The 18,558-nt window shown below is 51.4% G+C and overlaps 2 protein-coding genes across 2 annotated transcripts; both read right to left on the bottom strand.

Moving 5' to 3' along the window:
- Positions 1 to 2,147: 2,147 nt before the first annotated feature.
- Positions 2,148 to 8,939, bottom strand: MCIDAS (multiciliate differentiation and DNA synthesis associated cell cycle protein). The gene is made up of 7 exons (XM_037530018.2): positions 8,823 to 8,939; positions 8,636 to 8,738; positions 8,393 to 8,484; positions 4,451 to 4,523; positions 3,672 to 3,895; positions 2,964 to 3,074; positions 2,148 to 2,725 (listed from the first exon to the last, which is right to left on the bottom strand). Exons 1-7 carry the CDS (start codon positions 8,937 to 8,939, stop codon positions 2,285 to 2,287), a joined length of 1,161 nt encoding a protein of 386 aa, XP_037385915.1. The 3' UTR covers positions 2,148 to 2,284.
- Positions 8,940 to 12,116: 3,177 nt separating this feature from the next.
- Positions 12,117 to 14,508, bottom strand: CCNO (cyclin O). The gene is made up of 3 exons (XM_037530194.1): positions 14,113 to 14,508; positions 13,333 to 13,518; positions 12,117 to 12,880 (listed from the first exon to the last, which is right to left on the bottom strand). The coding sequence occupies exons 1-3, from the start codon at positions 14,506 to 14,508 to the stop codon at positions 12,395 to 12,397; spliced, it is 1,068 nt and encodes a 355-aa protein (XP_037386091.1). The 3' UTR covers positions 12,117 to 12,394.
- Between the last annotated feature and the right edge of the window lie 4,050 nt (positions 14,509 to 18,558).

Below are 18,558 nucleotides of genomic sequence, written 5' to 3'. Positions count from 1 at the left end.
ACCCTTACTCTTCTTCATAGTACTTGTATATTTATTAGCCTGTGATTTTTGCTCCTCCCAGGAGAAAGATTTATGAGGGTGGAGTTTTTTTTTTGTTTTGTTTTGTTTTTAATATCTGATTTCTCAATTTTCCCAACATTAAATAAACATCATTGAATGAATGAATGTTTTAACTCCACTACTGGCAACTAATGCAAAGTTGGTAATTTACACCATTAGGTCCAAGAAGAGCTCCCCCTCCACACCCAGAAATGGAAAATACTTAAGCAGTTAGAGTTGCTGTGTGGCTGGGGCCTCCCCGGTGGCGCAGCGATTGAGCGCTGGGTTGCGAAGCTGCCCGCAGCCTCTGCGGTGCCAGTTCGATCCCCGGCTGCTCCCCAGCCACCGGAGGAGGGTCCCACATGGCGCGCAGACCTCTCCTGCCGCCCGCTGCTCCCCTCAGCAGTGTACTTCGGTCCCTCTGCCTGCTCTGCTCCCCGCTCTGGTGAATTCTCTCACCCTCCTGCGCTTCTGACTGTACCCAGTGCATGTATAAACAAAACAAACAAGTAAATAAATAAATAAAACATGCCTCTATTAAAAAAAAAAAAAAAAAGAAGCTACTAGACTTAAAAAAAAAAAAAAGAGTTGCTGTGTGGCTGACATGACAATTACAAATTTATAATCTGAAAGGCAGAAAAAACTGTAATTTTCTTAAATCCAGGTATAAAACAAATAGAAAAAAATAAACAATTTTTTTTTTTACTTTTTGGGCATTGACGTTAATGCATAATGAAAACACTAATTTGGGTTTGGAAAGGACAAGAACTTTTGACACTGTTTCTTGGGACAAGTTAAAGATTTTCATTTTATTTTTCTATCTTCTGATCCTGTCTTGGTAACATTATATTTGAGCTGATAAATTCTGAACCCCCTAGTGTATTTTTAAGAGTCCATTTGTTAGACAAAATATGAGGAAATGTGGTCTACTATCACTTTTTTTTCTTTCTTTTTTTTTTTTTTTTTTGGTTTCTAAATAGCTGTTTAAATGCAGTAACCGTGTAAGTGACAAACTGGAGGAGCAGGTTCTACCACATTGCCCGCTCCCTGTTACCTGATAGCTCTACTTGGATGGCACAACCAACCATGTGGTGTAACGGGGTTGGAAAGTTGCCCAAGCTGAGCCCCCAAACACTGGAGCCCTCATGTTCAGAACATAGAAGTTGGAACAAATCACTACTTAACATATGCTACTTGCATAATTTCACAACAGAGTAGAAAAGGGAGCCCCAGACAAAAGAAAATAAGAAAAATCAACATGAAACCACTCCATAACATCTTTTCTTCGAATCAAGCCAAGAAATAGAAAATATGAATGTGCACCCCAGTTTTATCCATGGAATTCAAATAGATAGTTTTACTTTACCAAGATTTGCACACTTGGTTTCTGGCAAAAAGAAAAAAAAAATGTAAACACTCTTTTTTATGTAGGATATGACATTTTTTAAAACAACTTGTGTTTCTTATTAGCAAAGATTGCTTTTTGTGTGCTTATTCTGTTTAGACAAATAAAACTATGTACAATTAATACAAACAGGTAACATAACTTTTACAAAGTGATATTAATGATCACTATAAATAAATGTTTTTAGCACCTATTTTGTGATAGGCTAATGCCTCTGAGACTCTGCATTTTCCTCTACAGCCCCAAGGCAAACCTTTAGGCTACCTCTCCCAGCTCTTAATTCAGCAGCTATTAATAGAATAAAAGCTTGCAAGAATAACAAATTTAAGTATCCTTTCCTTACTGGGGGAAGGTGAGAGACATATTGAAACGTTTGTCAAGTAAATTAGCTTCTGGGCCTACAACCCTTAAATAATTAGTGAGAATGACTGGAAGTTTCCAATCATACCTCTTAGAGAAAATTAGCTTCCTAAAGGCTCCTTTTCCTTCTTATAAAAGTAGGGCATTATATAATTACAGAACACCTAGGTGATATCCAGATTTAAAAGTATTTAACTCAAAGCTGCTAAAAATGTTAAAACTGACTGTGATGTGAGTGTGTTCTCTCTCTCTCTTCCTCTGAAAGGGGAGGAACTATACAAATTTTGTACCAGAATTTTATAGTGCATTCGTATAAAGATGCTTGGGGGGGGGAGTGGGGAGCATTACTTTTAGGGTGCAAAGCCCTGCTGGGGGAGTTCTGAGAAGCCAGACTCAGGAAGGAGTTTCGCTACCCCGCGCTTAGTCGCCAGGCACTTCAGTCAAGATACAGGGCAGTGTTTGGGAGACCCACGGCCCAGTTCAGCTGGGGACCCAGCGGAATTTGTAACCCCCGCTGGCTGTCCGGATGGTGAAGGCATTGCCCTGGGGGAAGGCGAGGGTTCGGATGGTGCTGTGGCTGCGGATGGGGGTGCTGAAGGAGCCGCCCTCCTCCAGCTCGCTGTGGCTCAGGTTCAGCGCGCTCCGGCTGCAGTCCGTGCGCAGCCCGCGGAAAGCGCCGTGCAGATTCCCAGGCCTGCAGTCCTTGCTCCCGGGCTCGGGCTGGAGCCGGAGTCGCTTGGAATCGCTTCTCTGCAGGGCTTCATCGCAACGCTCAGAAATCTCCCTCAGGATGGCGTCCACCTCCGCGCCGTCCTGACCCGCCGCGCTGAACAGCTCCTCCAGGCTCCGCTTGGCCGTCGCCTTGAGCAGGACGGGCTGGGCCGCCGCTCCGCACTCCCGGGACTGCGTGATCATCAGCTTCTGCAACACACGGGAGGAGCGCCGCCCTGGGGCCAGCCGGACTCGCCCGCCGCGCGGCGCCAGGGAGCCCCGGGGCCCAGCAGCACCCCCCGCGAGCGACTCAGCGAGCTCCCAGCCATCCTCAGTGGCTGCCCCAGTCTCCGCTGGACCATCCCAACCCCCGGAGTGGGTCAAGGGGAGGGCGGTGCACAGGCACATTTCTGATCCAGCAGGTCCCGCGCGGCGGCGCCACACTTACGTCCAGCACCGAGGCCAAGTGCCGGGTGCGGCTGGCGAGCTCCTTGAGCTGCACGTTGCGCTCCTTGAGCGAGGCGATCTCCTCCTGTTTCTGAGTCAGCGTCACGTGCAGCTGCAGGAGGAGAAGCAGACCCTCAAGGGTGGGCCGCCATGCCGGAGCTCGGGATCTGCACACTCCGCATGAATTAAACCCAGACCCTGGGGCGCATCAGGAATGGGCGTGCACACTGGCGAGGATAATCCATTTTCCTTATCTGACATCTTTTTAGACAAACGGTATCTCAGGAAATCTTCAGCGTAGCGTGGTGGTGAAGAATATTGCTTATTTAGGCAATAGGTAAAGGTAGGTTTTGCCTTTGAGGTTAGCCCCTGAATCCTCGCTTTTCTTATCTGCAATGTGGGGCTGGCAAGAGTATCTGGCTCAGTTGTTATGAGTATTAAATGGAGGAGAAAGTAAAGTGGTAAGCACAGTACCAGACATAGATAACACTCTAAAAATATTGGTTAAAAAAATAAAAATATTGGTGATCTTACTTAAAAAAAAAATCTCCTGCGGTGGGCTTATTCCCATTTAGGGGAGGTGGAAATTGAGGTACAGCCCCTAAGTGAGCGACAGGCCGGTTCACCCACGTCCACAGGGGTCCTTTCCTCCTCCTCCAAGCCCTGTCCCCACCCCCCGGATTCCTGGCTGCCAGCCTAGGGTCCCTACTTGGTTATTCTCCACGAGGGCGTCCCCCAAAGCTCTCTGGTTGTGGTCGGCCACCTCCTTCCAGTACTGCTCCGGCGCGGGCACGTCGGGAGGGCGCGGGGGCGGTGACTGCACAGCCGAAGGTTCCAGATGCGGGGAGAGACAGTGCCCAAAGGGCAATATGTCGCATGGAGAGAAGGGGATGTCTCCGCCGGCCAAGGGAGGCGACATCAAAGACGATGAGTCTGAGGAAAAGCGGGAGCTGGGTTTGCAGCCTCAAACTCGCTGCCAGCTAGCTACAAGGACAAAATGCCAGGCCAGATGTGGTTTGTGTGGAGATTCTTCTTTATTAAGTAAAGCACCTCTCTGCAACCCCTGAGAGTCCCAGGTTCTTCCTGATATGCCGCCCATGCACAGCAGATGCTCAGTGTGTAGCCTTAAGCTGATCTGATCTGAAACCTCCAAGGGGACTAGGGTAAACATGTCTGCAGTCACACAAGCCCTCTGCTTTGCACTCTGCTGTCACCCAACCTCTCCCACACACACCACAGCCTAGAGAGTTTCCTCTCCCAGCGCTCCCACCCGCAAGCAGAGCGCGCTGTAGATTCATGCTGCGGTTCATCTGCTCCACTAGGAAGGGTGGAGGTAGCATAAATACGAAGAGTCTGACCCTTGGATGAGTTGCTGGTCCAGGTGCTAAGTTTACCACCTTTACTATGAAATCAGAACTGTCTGATTGGGATGGGGGACACCCCTCACCCCCCAGGCGCCGCCACAACTGCGAGGAAGACTACACTTACTTGCTATGAGATCATCCACCGTGTCTCTGAAATCCTGCAGATCGAAGTCCGCGGCGGTTGGCAGGCACTGGTTCTGAAGTAAACCAGACAAGCAAACTAGTTAACGTGGAGCCCGGCAGGGGCGGAACACTTTCTAGGTCTGCAGGCCCTAGCGTTTGCAGCTGAGCCTCCTACCTGAAAATTAAAGCCCCGTTCTGGACGCGGTACCCAGCAGGTTTGCACCGCTGGTGAGAAGCGGGGCCCAGTGTGCCAGGGTCTTGCGGGGCACCGAAACTGTGCGCGGCGGTGTTTCTGGCGTCGGTGCTTCCACGTGCCGCACGGTGACCCCCGCGCGGCCACCAGCAGCTGGCACAGTCCCTATGCCGCCTCCTGGGTCGGCCACCAGCCCACAACTGCACCGGTGCAGCCCGGCGCCTTCCACGTCAGCGCCAACTTAGCTCGGAGCCATTGCTCTAAAAGAGAGAGCTCCCGCCAAGACCGGGTCCCCTGCCCTACCTCCTTCCCCCACCAGACAAGTTTCCTTGTCATCCAAAGCAGTAACTTGAGGTCAAATAGCCCGCCAAGACTCAGTCACATCACCAAACCATGCCCTCCCCATAAGGGAACGCAAGGAATAGGCTAAGGTTTGAGAGGCCAGGCTGCTAAAAAAGTGTTTCTGTTCAACTTGCAGCAGGGGTGGCCTCCATTGCTCCTTTTAGTTTCTCAAAGCATTGAAGTTGACCTTTCAGGTATATATATCAATGCCTCCAACATCTTGAACTGGACACCCGCCGGGTGCCTGCAAGGTGCCTGGGTGCAAAAGCAGGGGGCAGTAAAAGCTGGCAACCAAGGACTCTTATTCCTAATTCCTGGACCTTTGGTGTCGACAATACTCTTTAACATCATGTCACTCAGTTAATTCTCACACCAGTGTGGGAAGCAGGTAGGGCCTTCCCAGATGGAGAACCTGACAATCAGTGAAACTTATTTTTTTAAAGATTTATTTATGCATACAAGAGCTGGGGTATAGGCCAGAGGTGTGGGGGGTGGAGGATTCACCAGAGGCAGAGTGATAACAGGCAGATTGATCGAAGTACACTGCTGAGAGGTGCAGCAGGGGAGTCAGGAGAGGTCTGCTGCGCCATGTGGGCTGCTCCCTGGCTGTCTGGAATCAAACTCCTGCTGCAGTGGCTGCGGATTGCTTCATAGGTTGCGTATTAACCCTTGCACCACCAGGAAGGCCCCAATCTGTGAAACTTAATTGCCCAAAGTCACCCAACTCTGAAATAGTAGAGTTAGGGCTCCTGCCCCAGAATGATGATACCTATTGCAATCCCCTTTCCTCTATCAGGGAAAGGGAAAGCAGTCTCTCCAGGGGCATAGTGGGCCAGGGCATACATAAGTGCCCACCAAAAATATGAGTTCCACTGATTCCATTATTATTGATTCATTCCTTTCTGATACTCATACTTCTCAAAAGTCCTTTACTAGTCAAATATTTCTGAGAAGGGGAATCTGTTCTAACCCTAACTTCAAAGAACATACAGGTAAAATTTTCCTTACGGGGATGAGCCTCTAGCACCAATGAGAACTGAGAGGGGGAAAGGAGCTTAGAATAGAAGGACTAAGGGCCCCAGACAAACCCTGAAGCACAACTTCTGCTCTGGTTGAATGAATCAGAAATGAGATATTTTCCAAGGACTGAAAAGGTCTCCTTCTCCTCTCAGTGGAGATGGGGGGAAAGCCCTTACCACGGGGAGACCAGGAGGCTTCCTGACTTGCATAGACAGGTCAGGAACTGGGGCCCAGGAAATGTTTCTTCCCCTGAGGCCCATTGTGGACTCCAAACACTTCTAAAGCACTTCCTCTCTGTGCCCAGCAGGAAGGAGGCTGGGAACAGGGTGTGCACAAGCCAGGGGTTTCCCCCAGGGGATCTTCCCCAAGAGGCCTCCCTCCCTCTGCACTAGCTCTGTCTTCCCAGGAAAAAATCCGGACCTCTTAAACAATATGATATGAGCTCTGTGCTTGCAACTTACCAATTTGGCCAAAATCTGGCATTTATCCTATTACAACAGCAATCCCAGAATAAGACCAATACAGAACATGATGTCCAATTTAAGTTCAATATAGTTAAGCAAAAATTCAGCAAAAGCCTGTTTGGATTTTATTTTTTGAAAGATAAATGTGTTGGGGGCCTCCCTGGTGGCGCAAGGGGTTAAGATGCAACCTATGAAGCTATACACAGCCACTGCAGCATGAGTTTGATCCCCAGCCAGAGAGCTACCCATGTGGCGCAGCAGACCTCTCCTGACTCACCTGCTGCTCCCCTCAGCAGTGTATTTCAGTCAATCTACCTGTTCTGTTCCCCATGCTGTCTCTGGTGAATCCTCTCACCCCCACCCCCTGCACTTCTGGCCTGCACCCCAGTTCTTGTATGCATAAATAAATCTTTTAAAAAACAAAGATAAATGGGGCATCCCTTGTGGCACAGGGGTTAAGCACCACACTATGAAGCAATCCACAGCCTCTGCAGCATGAGTTCGGTCCTATGCCAGCCAGGGAGACACCCACATGGTGAGGGAGACCTCTCCTGTCTTGCCCGCTGCTCCCCTCAGCAGTGTATTTCAGTCAGTCTGCCTGTTCTGTTCCCCACTCTGTCTCTGGTGGATACACACACACACACACACACACACACACACACACCCCGTATCTCTGGCCTGTACCCCAGCTCTTGTATGCATAAATAAATCTTTAAAAAAAATTAAAGATAATTAAATTAAAGATAAATATGTTGGAGTAAGGAAGAGAGTAGGCCTCTGGGTCAGCTGAAAGATGCTCAGGCATTGTCTTTCCTTATTTGAGATTCCAGATCTAAAAAGAACAATCAAATGGCTTCTGCAGGACAATACCCACTCCCACCCCTTGTCCTTCACCATCACCTATCCAGACTCCCGCAGCTTATCCCCAGGTTCTAAAAGGCACATAGAGGAAGCCCGGGAGTCCTTACCACCAACCCCAGTTCTGGTAAGTGGGGATATCTTCTGAAGAGTTCTATGCAGGACCTGTCCCCATGGACCTTGTGTCCCCATGTCCACAACACCTGCTGCTGGAAAGCTGGAACTGGCATTCTGCTTTGGTTTGCATCTAGATAAGACCCCCTGCCCTTCTGGTCATGGGCAACACATGGGTGAGCAAGGCTTATGGCACCAGACACCAGTGCTGCGAGGCTCCATTGTCAGCCCTGGCAAACAGTGGACACACAAGTAATAAGACAAACTTATTGGGAAAAGAAAAAAGTCAAATTCCTCGTGCCACCTGAGGATAAATGACCAGAATCTTTGGAAAGGGAAAAAAAGACTTTTTAAGTGTTCATATGCTGAAGAGTCATCTCTGAAGAAAGAAGCATTTTCTGTTAGATTTCCTCCTAGTCCCTGTCCCTCTCCCCACCTACTCCAAATGTAAATATTCTTCCTCTTCTCTAATCTTGAGCAGAAGCTATCCACCGATCTCCACACTCCTTAGATACCCATGGAATGAAAATCCTTAGTGAATGGCCAGAAAGGGAATGTTAAGGTGAGGGACAGGATGTGATCAGGGGCCCAGCGCACGCCTTTGCTCCCACCCACCGCCTGGTCCCTCGGCGGGAAATCTGCACGTTGCTCTGTCGCAGCACCAGGGAACAGACGGGGAGGAGAACGGGAGGCTCATGCGGCAAGTGAGCCCTCCAGGCGAGCCCCCCTGTCGCTAGTTGGTCACAAATGCTCTGGGCAAGTATACGACACTAGCGAAAAGGAGCAAGTTCAGAGCCCCCAGGTTCTGGTACCCGCACGACGTCTCCCTCACCGGCGATTGGTACTTGCGCTCCCCGCCCCAGCCGACCCTTCGCGGGATCGAACCCCTGACTCGGGAGAGGAGTGTGAGCCGCCAGGGGTCGCCCGAGGCTCCCAGAGGAAGGGCTGGTACCTGCGAGGCTGCCGAGTCACCACTAGGCGGCGCGTCGGGCCCGAGGAGCGCGGAGCAGTCGGCGAGGTCCTGCAGGTCTATGGTGGTGAGCGCTGCGCGGGGAGAACCGGAGACACGCGCCGGGCGGACCCTGAGACTCCCCGCGAGGGTGCGACCTCGGCAAGAGAAGCTCCTCCGCGCCGCGGGCGCCCCTCCCACGCGCCGCGGGACCCTCACAGGTGACGCCGGGGCGTCGGGGCTCACCTGGCAGCGCTGCGGGCTCCGCGCCCGGGGGGTCCTGGAACACCGGCACCGACACCGCGCCGTCGGCGCCGCACCCCGGGAAGAGCTTCCGAGGAGGCGCGAACTAGCCGGGCACAGAAACAGTGCGCGAGGTCACCCTCAGCGCCAGGCGTGCGCGGACCCCTCCCGGCCTGGCCCGCAGCCCCACCTTTCTCTCCAGTCTCCCGGCTTTGCCGAGGGGCCGGCCGGGCAGCTCCAGCATCCTGTTGGGGCAGATGCTGTCAAAAGCCCGGCGCCCCGCCGCGCCGCCGCCGCACGCCTGCATCCCGCCTCCGCGCGCTCCGGGCCGCGAGCTCCGCGCCGACTGCCCGGGGGCGGCGGCCGGGCCGGGGCGGCGATCCGCGGTCTGCAGGCTCGGGAGCCGCCCGGAGGTCGGGGCCGGCGCGTGGCCGGGGTGGAGCCAGGCGCGGCTGAGGAGGTGCCTCGGGAGGGCCGAGCGGAGGGGAGGCCCGCGGCGCAGGAGGGCCGGCTGGCGTCTAAGCGCCAGAGGTGGCGCCTTCAGCCCCGGACAATCAGCGCGCGGGCGGAGGCGTTAAGCCCAACCTGGCAACGCGGCTTCCCCCGGGAGCCGCCAGAGCCGGGCCCGGGCCCGCCAGCGCCCTTTTGGCCCACGTTGGCGCCGCCCGCTCCCCGCTGCGCCCCCAGACCGCAGGGAAGTAGGGGCGGCCCGGCCCCTCCGGCCCTGGAGCGGGTTACAGGCTTCCGATTATGGACAGCCGGGAGGAAGACTTAACACTTTTTTAAAAAAGATTTATTTATTTATGCATACAAGAGCTGGGGTACAGGCCAGATATGCGGGGGGTGAGAGGATCCACCAGAGACAGAGTGGGGAACAGAACAGGCAGACTGACCGAAGTACACTGCTGAGGGGAGCAGCGGGTGAGTCAGGAGAGGTGAGTCTGCCTCGCCATGTGGGTTACTCCCTGGCCGGCCAGGTATTGAACTCATGCTGCAGAGGCTGCAGATTTTTTCATAGTGCTGCACTTAACCCCTTGCACCACCAGGGAGGCCCTGAAAAAGCCTCTCTTAAAGTGTCATGCTTCTCTTTTATTTGCACCTATTATCTGGATGAATAAACAAGATATCACTAACAGTGAACAATGTGGGGCCCAGTGGAGTTGGTCTGTTAGAGTTGGCCTGGTAAGGCTGATGGTGAGGAGCTCTGGCTTTGGGGTCGCAGTGCCTGAGGAAAGATCAGAACCTATGAGGACATCATGAACCCCTTTCTTTAGGAAAAATGTAACCCTGACTTCAATAGAGTTGCTATGAAGGTGGATTATTTATGTGACTGATGCTTCGTATGGATCCATTAATGTTGTTGTTGTTGTTTTAAAGAGACTTTTTAGCTGCACTGCCAGTCTAAGGTAGGCGGCTGTCTTCAGGCTTCTCTGGTTCCCAGTAGCCTACCTACTACCTGCGCTGGTATTCTTATCAACTTCCCAGTCTGTAAAAGAAGTAGGGGAACTCTTCACGGAGTTTTTGGGAGACCTCTACACATCAACACCATCACAGATTTTCTAGAACAAGCCCATTTTTCACCAATGAGTTACAAATTGGGGTGGAAAAATATGGGCATTGGATGTAAAAGTATACAATAGATTATCTGTGGCAGCAGTTGCTGGAATAGCATGATTATATGCTAGACTCCCAGTCTGGATCATTCTGGAATCAGGTCACCCACCCCAATTTTGGGTGGTAAAGTAAATGCAGGTGAAGACAACATCCCAAATCATTCTTTTGTTGAAAGCCCAGTGTTTCCCTTCTCCCACAGCCAGACTGAGGGCTTCAGCAGTTTTGTGACTTGGGGGCACACATGATTTTCTTCATCTTTTATTAAACCAGCTTTCCCTCACCATAGCTTGGGGATCAACACTTCACCTCTCCCAAAGCTGAGAGGAGAGAATTCCTGCAGAGCTTAACATAGCAATTTATCAGAAGAGGGGTGAGAAGCCCAGAGTGAAGTAGCCTCTTGCTCTGCAGGGTACTTGGGGTTCTTGTGAAATTCAAGGAAGATTCTCTAAATTGGTTTTAAGTTTGCTTTTTATTTGTGCATATTTGTCATACATTTGGATTTATTCTAAATGCAGTAGCACATGGTTGAGGGTTTTATGCCCCAAAACTTTAAGCATACAAAACATTTTAGGGGGGAAACAGCATGTACCCCCTTCCCCATCACCGTGCAGGCTGCCATCAGCCTTCATTTCTTGACCCAGCTGTGTGGAGGGGGTCTATGTAGAACACCTTGTTAAATCCACACCTCAACCCCACTGAAAAATGCTCTTCTTATTCCCACTTTTTACAGAGACTTAGGCTTAGTGATGTAATTTGCTTACTATCATCCAACAAATTGATTCCAGAACACACATTTCATCACTATTGGTATTGCCCCACAACAATTTTATTTAGGTTTCTCAACAGCCTGGGTCTCAGTTGTTACGCTCAGAGAGGTTAGGGAATTTGCTGGAGGGAATAGCTGAGATTCAGAGTCTACAGTAGGTAAGAAGATGGGACAGTTGTGGAGTCACACAACTCTGCTAGCAAACCTGTCTCATTTCTTGACTCAGTTTTCCCATCTGTAACATGGCTCATGTAAGCTAGAAGGGAATGTGCGACTTCTCCAAATATGTTCTCTGTAGTCCCTTTTGGATGGAAGGCACTGAGTAAATAATTTACCCCACACTTACCTCAGGAAGCGGGTCTTTTTATTTAGGTATTTCCAGAAACCTGAGGGTGGTGGAGGGGTAAGAGTTAAGCAGTATGGCTAAGCGTGGGACTCTGCACTCAGATCACTGGCTTTCAAATCCTTGCTGCTCCACTGTCATTTAGCCTCTCTGCTCTGCTCCAGTGTTGTCCTCTGAAAAATGGGACAATACACTCTGCCTCATAGAACTGTTGGGTTGGAATAATGTATGCCGAATAGCCTCTGATATGTTGTAAGTGTTCAGTGCTAGCCCTGCCTATTATGCTATTGTTGCCCTGGGCTCTTGTGAAGCAGGTGTAAGACAAGCCTGAGTCTTTGAACCATATGATTGAAGGACAAATGGGCTAGACTCAAATTAGCCATAACTACAGGCAAAACCTTCATTTCCAGCATCATTTACTTGTGGGGGCTGCTCTTGCTTGGCCCTACCTAGTGCACCAGAGCAGTCCTTGAGGCTTCCCAGTCTGCCCTCCTTGGAGTGTGTACACTCTGGCTCCTCTAGACAGCACAGGCCACACGTGTATATTATGTCACTTCACACCCCACTGTGCCCTTTACCTCTGGGATGTGGCTTAGTCTTCAGCTTCAGGATCACTGGATACAGGGTACAAGTGACCCTAACTGATCTCTGTAACTGGAACCAAGGATTCAGGACCTTGCCAGACCTGGCTTTCCTGCATAGAGTTGCTAACCATGGAATGGACAATTGGGAATGGAGGACCCCCTCCTCAATTGCTGCTGGTCACTTCTATTCCTGGGCTGCCCTCACCTTCCATGTTCATGGACAAGCACACCCAGTAGCAGCAGTCAAACCAAGACAGCCTGTTTATTGGGGAAAGACACAACTTGAGTGAAATCTCAAGAAAATAAATACATAACTAGACGTTATCTTACAGTATTTACAACCTGTAGGATGACCTGTGGACCAAGAAGCCTTGAGCCAATCCTGAACTCTTTTTAAAGCAAATGGGTGAGGTCAGCAGCCACATCAGGGGATAAAAGGATAGCAAGGATCTACTTTATTTCAAGCTCGGGGGTAGGCTGCACTTCTCACAGATCTGAATGGGCAGCATATGAGTCAGGGAGGCTCCGTTTATGGCCACCAGCAGCTGCAACTTGCCCAGACAGTCCTGCAAAGCTTCCTCGGGATGCCCGACCAGGCATAAGTCCACCGGGTGCGGCAGCTGCAGCATACGGTCAGCAAGCGCCAGGCAACAGATGGCCAGCAGGGAGGGGGCATAGTTGGTGAAGGCATAGTCGGCCAGGCTCAGCTCCGCCACCCCGCGAGCTAGAGTTTGCGCCTCCAGGGCTTCCGAGACCTCCACCTGCCCTGCTTCTACGCGCTCGTGGGTAAAATGCTCCAGGAAGAAACTGATAGTTGGCGCGCCCAGGCTGAAATGCAGCTTGTGCAGGACGATGCATTCGAGGTTGCAGAGCTGTTGCCGCGAGAAGGCACCACAGCACAGGGCCAGGAGCTGTTTCACGCGTGGCGGGTGCACCTCCACCTGTAACACAGGGATGCTCAGCCCCCACCGCGCAGCATCCAGAGAGCTAGACCCACCCCAGTCTCAGGGGGCCCCACCACCCCATCCCTTCCAGCGAGTCAACTGAGGCTTCACTTTGCATTACTTCCACTTAAATCACCTGGGTGTACTTCCAGCGCAGTTTAACTACCGTCCAGCTGAAATAAGGTATAAGAAATTTTGACCCCCCCCTTACCTCCTCTAAAATAACAACACTGCAAAGACGTTGGAACTTACTTCAGCCTGTTTGTTTAGGGCGGCGTGGGGGGAAGGGATGTTAGTTTGTGGGGGACTTGTGACGTTAAGGCAGTGGGGATGTGTAAATTTGCAAACGTCTACCAAAATGAGTTAGAGAACCCAGCACTGAATCGTGTGCCCTGAAGAGCCGGGTGATTAGGGGAATTTAGTTGTCCCCAGGCCCTGTGTGGAGGTACCTGCTTGCAAGCGATAAGCAGGGACGTGACCCCGAGCAGCTGGAAGCAGTCTGCAGCCACAGGCGTGGTGGTGAGGAAGCGGTCCAGAGTATTCACCGTCAGGCACAGCGACTCGAAGGAGAGGCCGAACTGGCGGTGCACGGGGATCAGCCAGCTGAGCAGCTTGCAGCGGGATTCCGCCGTCACCTGCCGAAGGGAGGAGGGAGGCGGGCGCGCTGAGGCCAGCGCGGAGAGAGGCTGCTGAAGGGACGGACCGAGAAGATCCGAGGAGCTACCCCAGAAGGAGGCAGGAAGAAGGGAAAAGGCAAAATGCGCTGCAAACAAGGAAAGGCGCGCGGTGCGCTGCTGCGGTTAGGGCTCGCCGGGCTGCGAGTGGAGACGCCCGGATCCGTGCGGACCTCGTGGGGTCCTCTCAGCCATTCTACTGGGGCCTTCGCTTGGCAGGTAAGGAAACAAGCTCAGGGTTGTTAAATAACTGGCCCGGGGTTGCAGGGAGTCCCGACTCGAACCCAAAGACTGTCTTAATCCTCTGCACGCTACCTCGTTCCCACTAACCAGTTTGGAGACTTCGGGGCGGTAACTTAAGCCGCCTGGGCCCCACTTTTCTCCTTTTGTAAAATGAGGCGGGTCACCTCGCCCTCCAAGGCCCCTTCCCGCCCGGGCCGGGGGCAGGGACCGGGGCTGGCGTGGGCTGGCCCGCCGCGAAGGGCAGACAGAGCAGAAAAGGAGACACCCGAGAGGAAGAGCGGCGGTGGGGGGCTGGCCCTGCCAGCGCCTCACTTGTGGCTGCCGCGCCAGCGGCTCCCGCGGGTGGAAGTGACTCTCCCGCGCCCTGCGGAAGGCGTAGCAGCTCTGGCCGTAGTCGCGGAAGGTCCGCAGGTCCAGCTGCCCCGCGTGCTGGGCCGGACCTAGCAGGGGGCTGCAGCTTCGCGCAGTGAACGCCGCGGGGCTGTCGGAGCCGTCCGAACCCGAGCTGGGGGACTCGAACAGGTCGCAGACGCCGGAGTCCCCGGGGAGCGGGCACGGGTGCAGCGGGTGCAGCGGCTGCAGCGGCTGCTTCCTCCGGAGGCGCGGGCGCCTGCTCTTCTTCACAGGGGCGCGCGGGTTCTGGTCGTCGTCCCTTCTCCCAGCCCGCACGTCGGGGCTGGCGGGGCTGGCGGGGCAGGGTGTCACCATGATGCCGCGGGGTGGCTGCTCTCCCAGGCCCCAGCTGCCGTGGGCTGAACGCACGCGCGAGAGCGCACTGGAGGCGCGGCCGGCGGCCCGCCGGGCTCTAAGTACTCGGCCCGCGCCTTCCTCTACCACACCCCCGGCCTCCCACTGGCTGAGCCCCGAGCCGCTCCAGAGCCGCACTTTCCCGGCTAAAGAACCGCTCTGCAGCCAGCTGTTGGCAGCGCTAAGCCTTCGCGGTCTGCAAGGGGGAGGAGCTGCAGAGCCTGGGCGCACCCGCCAGCTCCGCGCGCGTTCCTCGTTACCCCGGCAACCGAGCGGGGGGCGCAGCCCGCGCCGCGCGCGCAGAGCCGGGTGGGCGTGGATTGGGACTCAGCGGGGAAGCCAGCTGGGCGCGGCACCCAGCCGAGGATCTCCGCCGCACCCGGGGAAAACACCCTCCCGGGGGGCACTCCCCAGTCCTAGACCAGATGGTCTCGAGCACCTTCCATGCTGCCTCTAATCCAGGTCGGTAATTTTGTGAAAATCCGCCTCTGAGCGCCAAACGAAACCTCCAGCTAGAATTCTGTCAGCTTTGGAAAGTTTTCTTCAGAGACCCAATAATATAATTGCGTCTGTGATATTTTAAGGCAGCATCTGAGTAAACAGCACCCCTTCTCCCACGGCTCTTGGGGGAGCAGAGCGTCGGAGGCGCAATTTCCTCTGCGCTCCTGAGGATCTAGGCGCTAATCCAACCAGCCAGGCCAGCATTCGGGCTCAGAACAAAACAAAGCTGCCCAGTGACTCCCAAACTGCAGGTCGGCAGTCCTGTTGTGCTTTCCCCGCAGATTCCACCCCGAATCACATAAGCTGGCGCTGGAGCCAGTTGAGAACGTGACATTGCTGGAGGCTTGCTTTCCTAGCTTTATCGAAATGCTCCCGGCCCGTTCAGTTTTAGGTCATTGGTTTCTCACCGCCTGGCCCAGGTTGCGCAGCCTTTCGGGGTTATTCCCTTCTTCTGGCTTCCGCCACACTAAGAGCAGGTGCAGGCACTCTCTCTTCCATAAGAAAGCTGACAGTGTCCATAGTCAATCTCTCTGTCCTCAGAAATTTAGTGGGGTGTGGGGTAATGTCTCCTAGAAATTTAGGTGACAGAGAAGAAATGGATTTCTGGTCCCGGTTAGTATTACTCCTATTTTCTTATAATTCTGAATAAGGTCTTTAGAAGTCTCCAGACCTAAAGAATGTTATTTGTAATGAGAGATTAGCTAAGAATCACCTGTATTTCAAAAAAAGCACCTGTGTCAGGCCTCCTTGTCTCCTCTCGGGCTATTGTTGGAGCACCATCATGGGAGGAGCAACTCAGAGAAGGGTCAGATATCAGGCTTGTTCCTTGAGAAGCTTTCCAGGCAGGGAGGAAGAACCAGGGAAGTCTGATTTTTCAGATCATCCCAGTTGGCCATGTGGTTCAGTGGAAAGGGAAAAAGTCAGCTCTAGCACCAAAATTGCCACTCCCATTTATTGATAATCTTGGACAAGCTACTTACTTTTTTGAGCCTCAGTTTCTTCCTTTGTTAAATATAGTTATTAATACTTGCTTTGAGGGTCAAGCAAAATAGGTGTGAAAAACTGAAAGTCCTTATCGAATGGGAAGTAACCAGGTCACGTTTAATGCCCTCGTTGTAGAGTCAACAATATTGTCACACTAGAGATATTCTGAAAAGTGATTCCATCATTTCATCCACCTGTGCACATGAGGTTAGTGGTACCCTGGTGAAACACTTTGTTTTCCCATAGAGTTTGCTGGTAGTTAGAGTTAATTCCTAACAGACTACACCTGAGCACTGACTTGCCATCTTTATGGCCTGCCAGACTAGGTCTAAAACAGTAAGCAAAGCTGCATAGACCCAGCCCTTTACAACTGATACTCTAGAAGGGGAAACAAAGAACCACTTGCTACAATTTTTAAGTTTTTAAAATATAAAAAGACTTAAGACAGAGGATCTTCAGGGTCTGGCATTGATAGATAAAAGATAGCCAGTGAAGTTCAAATGTCGAAAAACAAAATTTTAGCATTAAGTATATATCAAATTTTGCATGGGACATATTTATACTAAAATTATTTATTTACCTGAGATTCAACTATTACACATGGCGTACTTACATGAAAAGATTATTTGTTGTTTATCTGACATTCAGATTTTACTGGGCTTCCTAACATGGCAGCCCTAGCTAAATGCCATGGGAGCGCATAGTAGGAGCAACTGGTTGCTTTTGTCAATTGCTCCCAAGGCATCTGGCACTTAAACTAAGATAGAAGGCTGGGGGTGGGAAAAAGAAGAGGGAGATTAGGGGAAGAGAATTCCAAGTAGAGGAACAGATGTGGAATAGCCTGGAAGCATGATTCCTGGTTTGTCCTCAGGCCTGCACGATACAGAATGTCTGGAACCCAGAGTTGGGTGGAAGGAAAGAGAAGTAGGAGAGATGATAGCTAATGCTTACATAAAATTTATTATGTGCCAGATACTGTGTTATGTTCTTTGTGTATATCATACTCATTTAGTTTGCACAAATAACTCTGTGAGATACATTCTATTGTCTCCATTTTACAGACAAGAAAACAAAGACATAGAGAGGAAAAATAATTCACCTAAGGTCATGAAAATAAGAAATGGCAGAACTAGGATTCTAGCTCAGCCTAACTCCTTGCTCCATAGTCCCCATACTATGCTGCTTCAACAGTATCATCATGGAGTCCCTTGTAGGGAACATTGTGTTGCCTAAAATTCTAAAATCAAAAATTATTGTAGGGTAAATGGAGGTGATCAGACTTTTTCCATCCTCCCGCCATTAGCGTCTGTGATCATCACCTATGGTCTTATATGCATGCCTGACAGCGGCACCTGGAAATGGAGTATGGTGTGAGCATGCGTGAGTGGGTGCACTTGAGCCCAGAAACTGAGTACATAAGGTGTGGCGGCAGAGGACAATGCAGCGGAGTGCAGTAGAGACCAGCAGATAGACCACAAAGAGTAAAGATTTGCCAGGGGGCTAGGAGGCCTGCAACCTCCAGGGAGGCTGCCAGGCCTCCCTGCCTGCCCTGCATCTGGCTGCCTCACTACAAATACTCTAGAAGGATCATTAAAAGCCTGAAAAAGTCATCGAGGGCTTAAGGACTCTCCTTTACCGTTTGCCTGAATCAGTAGAGAACTTGCTCCAGAGTCCTGGCAATACACGTATGTTTAGATTTTACCTGAAGCCTTTGGAGAGGTATAACCAAGGAAGAGAGATAATTTGTCTTTGTTTTATTTTTTTTTAAATTGTTCTTGGACTTTTTTTTTTTTAAAAGTATTTATTTATGCATACAAGAACTAGGGTACAGGCCAGAGGTGTTGGGGTGAGAGGATTCACCAGAGACAGAGTGGGGAACAGAACAGGCAGATGTACTGAAATACACTGCTGAGGGGAGCAGCAGGTGAGTCAGGAGCGGTCTGCTGTGCCATGTGGGTAGCTCCCTGGCCAGGGATTGAACTTGTGCTGCAGTGGCCGGATTGCTTCGTAGGTTGCATCTTAACCCCTTGCGCCACCAGGGAGGCCCTAATTTGTTTTTTGTTTTAAAAGATTACCCTGGCTGATATGTGGAAAATTACTTTGGAGGGAGCAAGACCGGAGGCCATGTAGATGTGAAGTAGTATGAATAATATAGTCCAAGTTAAGGGCTTTTTATATTCCTATGAAGGATCTGTTCTGTTTTCTAATCTCTCTGGGACCTCAGCCCAATCTACAGGCATTAAGTAAACCTAAAATACTTTAAAAATGTGAAACCTAATCAAACCCCCCCTTCTAACATGAAAGCTGCTTAATAATGATTGCCCCTGCTTATTTATTTGAACCTGCAGGTGAGATTATGAAATTCACTAGACACTATTAATATAATGGAATCAAAGTTGTCCTCTTGCTGTTGTTATTTTCCCAGTCTGCCTCTTCAGCTTCAAGCAGAAGCCCCCACTCTCCCCAAGGCCAGCTCTAGGATTGGGTTGCATGTACTTACAGTACCTTGTTTCAGCAAACAAAGCA

This window comes from Talpa occidentalis, unplaced genomic scaffold (genome assembly GCF_014898055.3).
Source record: "Talpa occidentalis isolate TD23 unplaced genomic scaffold, MPIMG_talOcc4v2.1 talOcc4.6, whole genome shotgun sequence".
In the NCBI taxonomy this organism is placed as follows: Eukaryota; Metazoa; Chordata; class Mammalia; order Eulipotyphla; family Talpidae; genus Talpa; species Talpa occidentalis.
The sequence above is the reverse complement of the archived record's forward strand: the minus strand, read 5'-3'. Positions and strand labels throughout refer to the sequence as shown.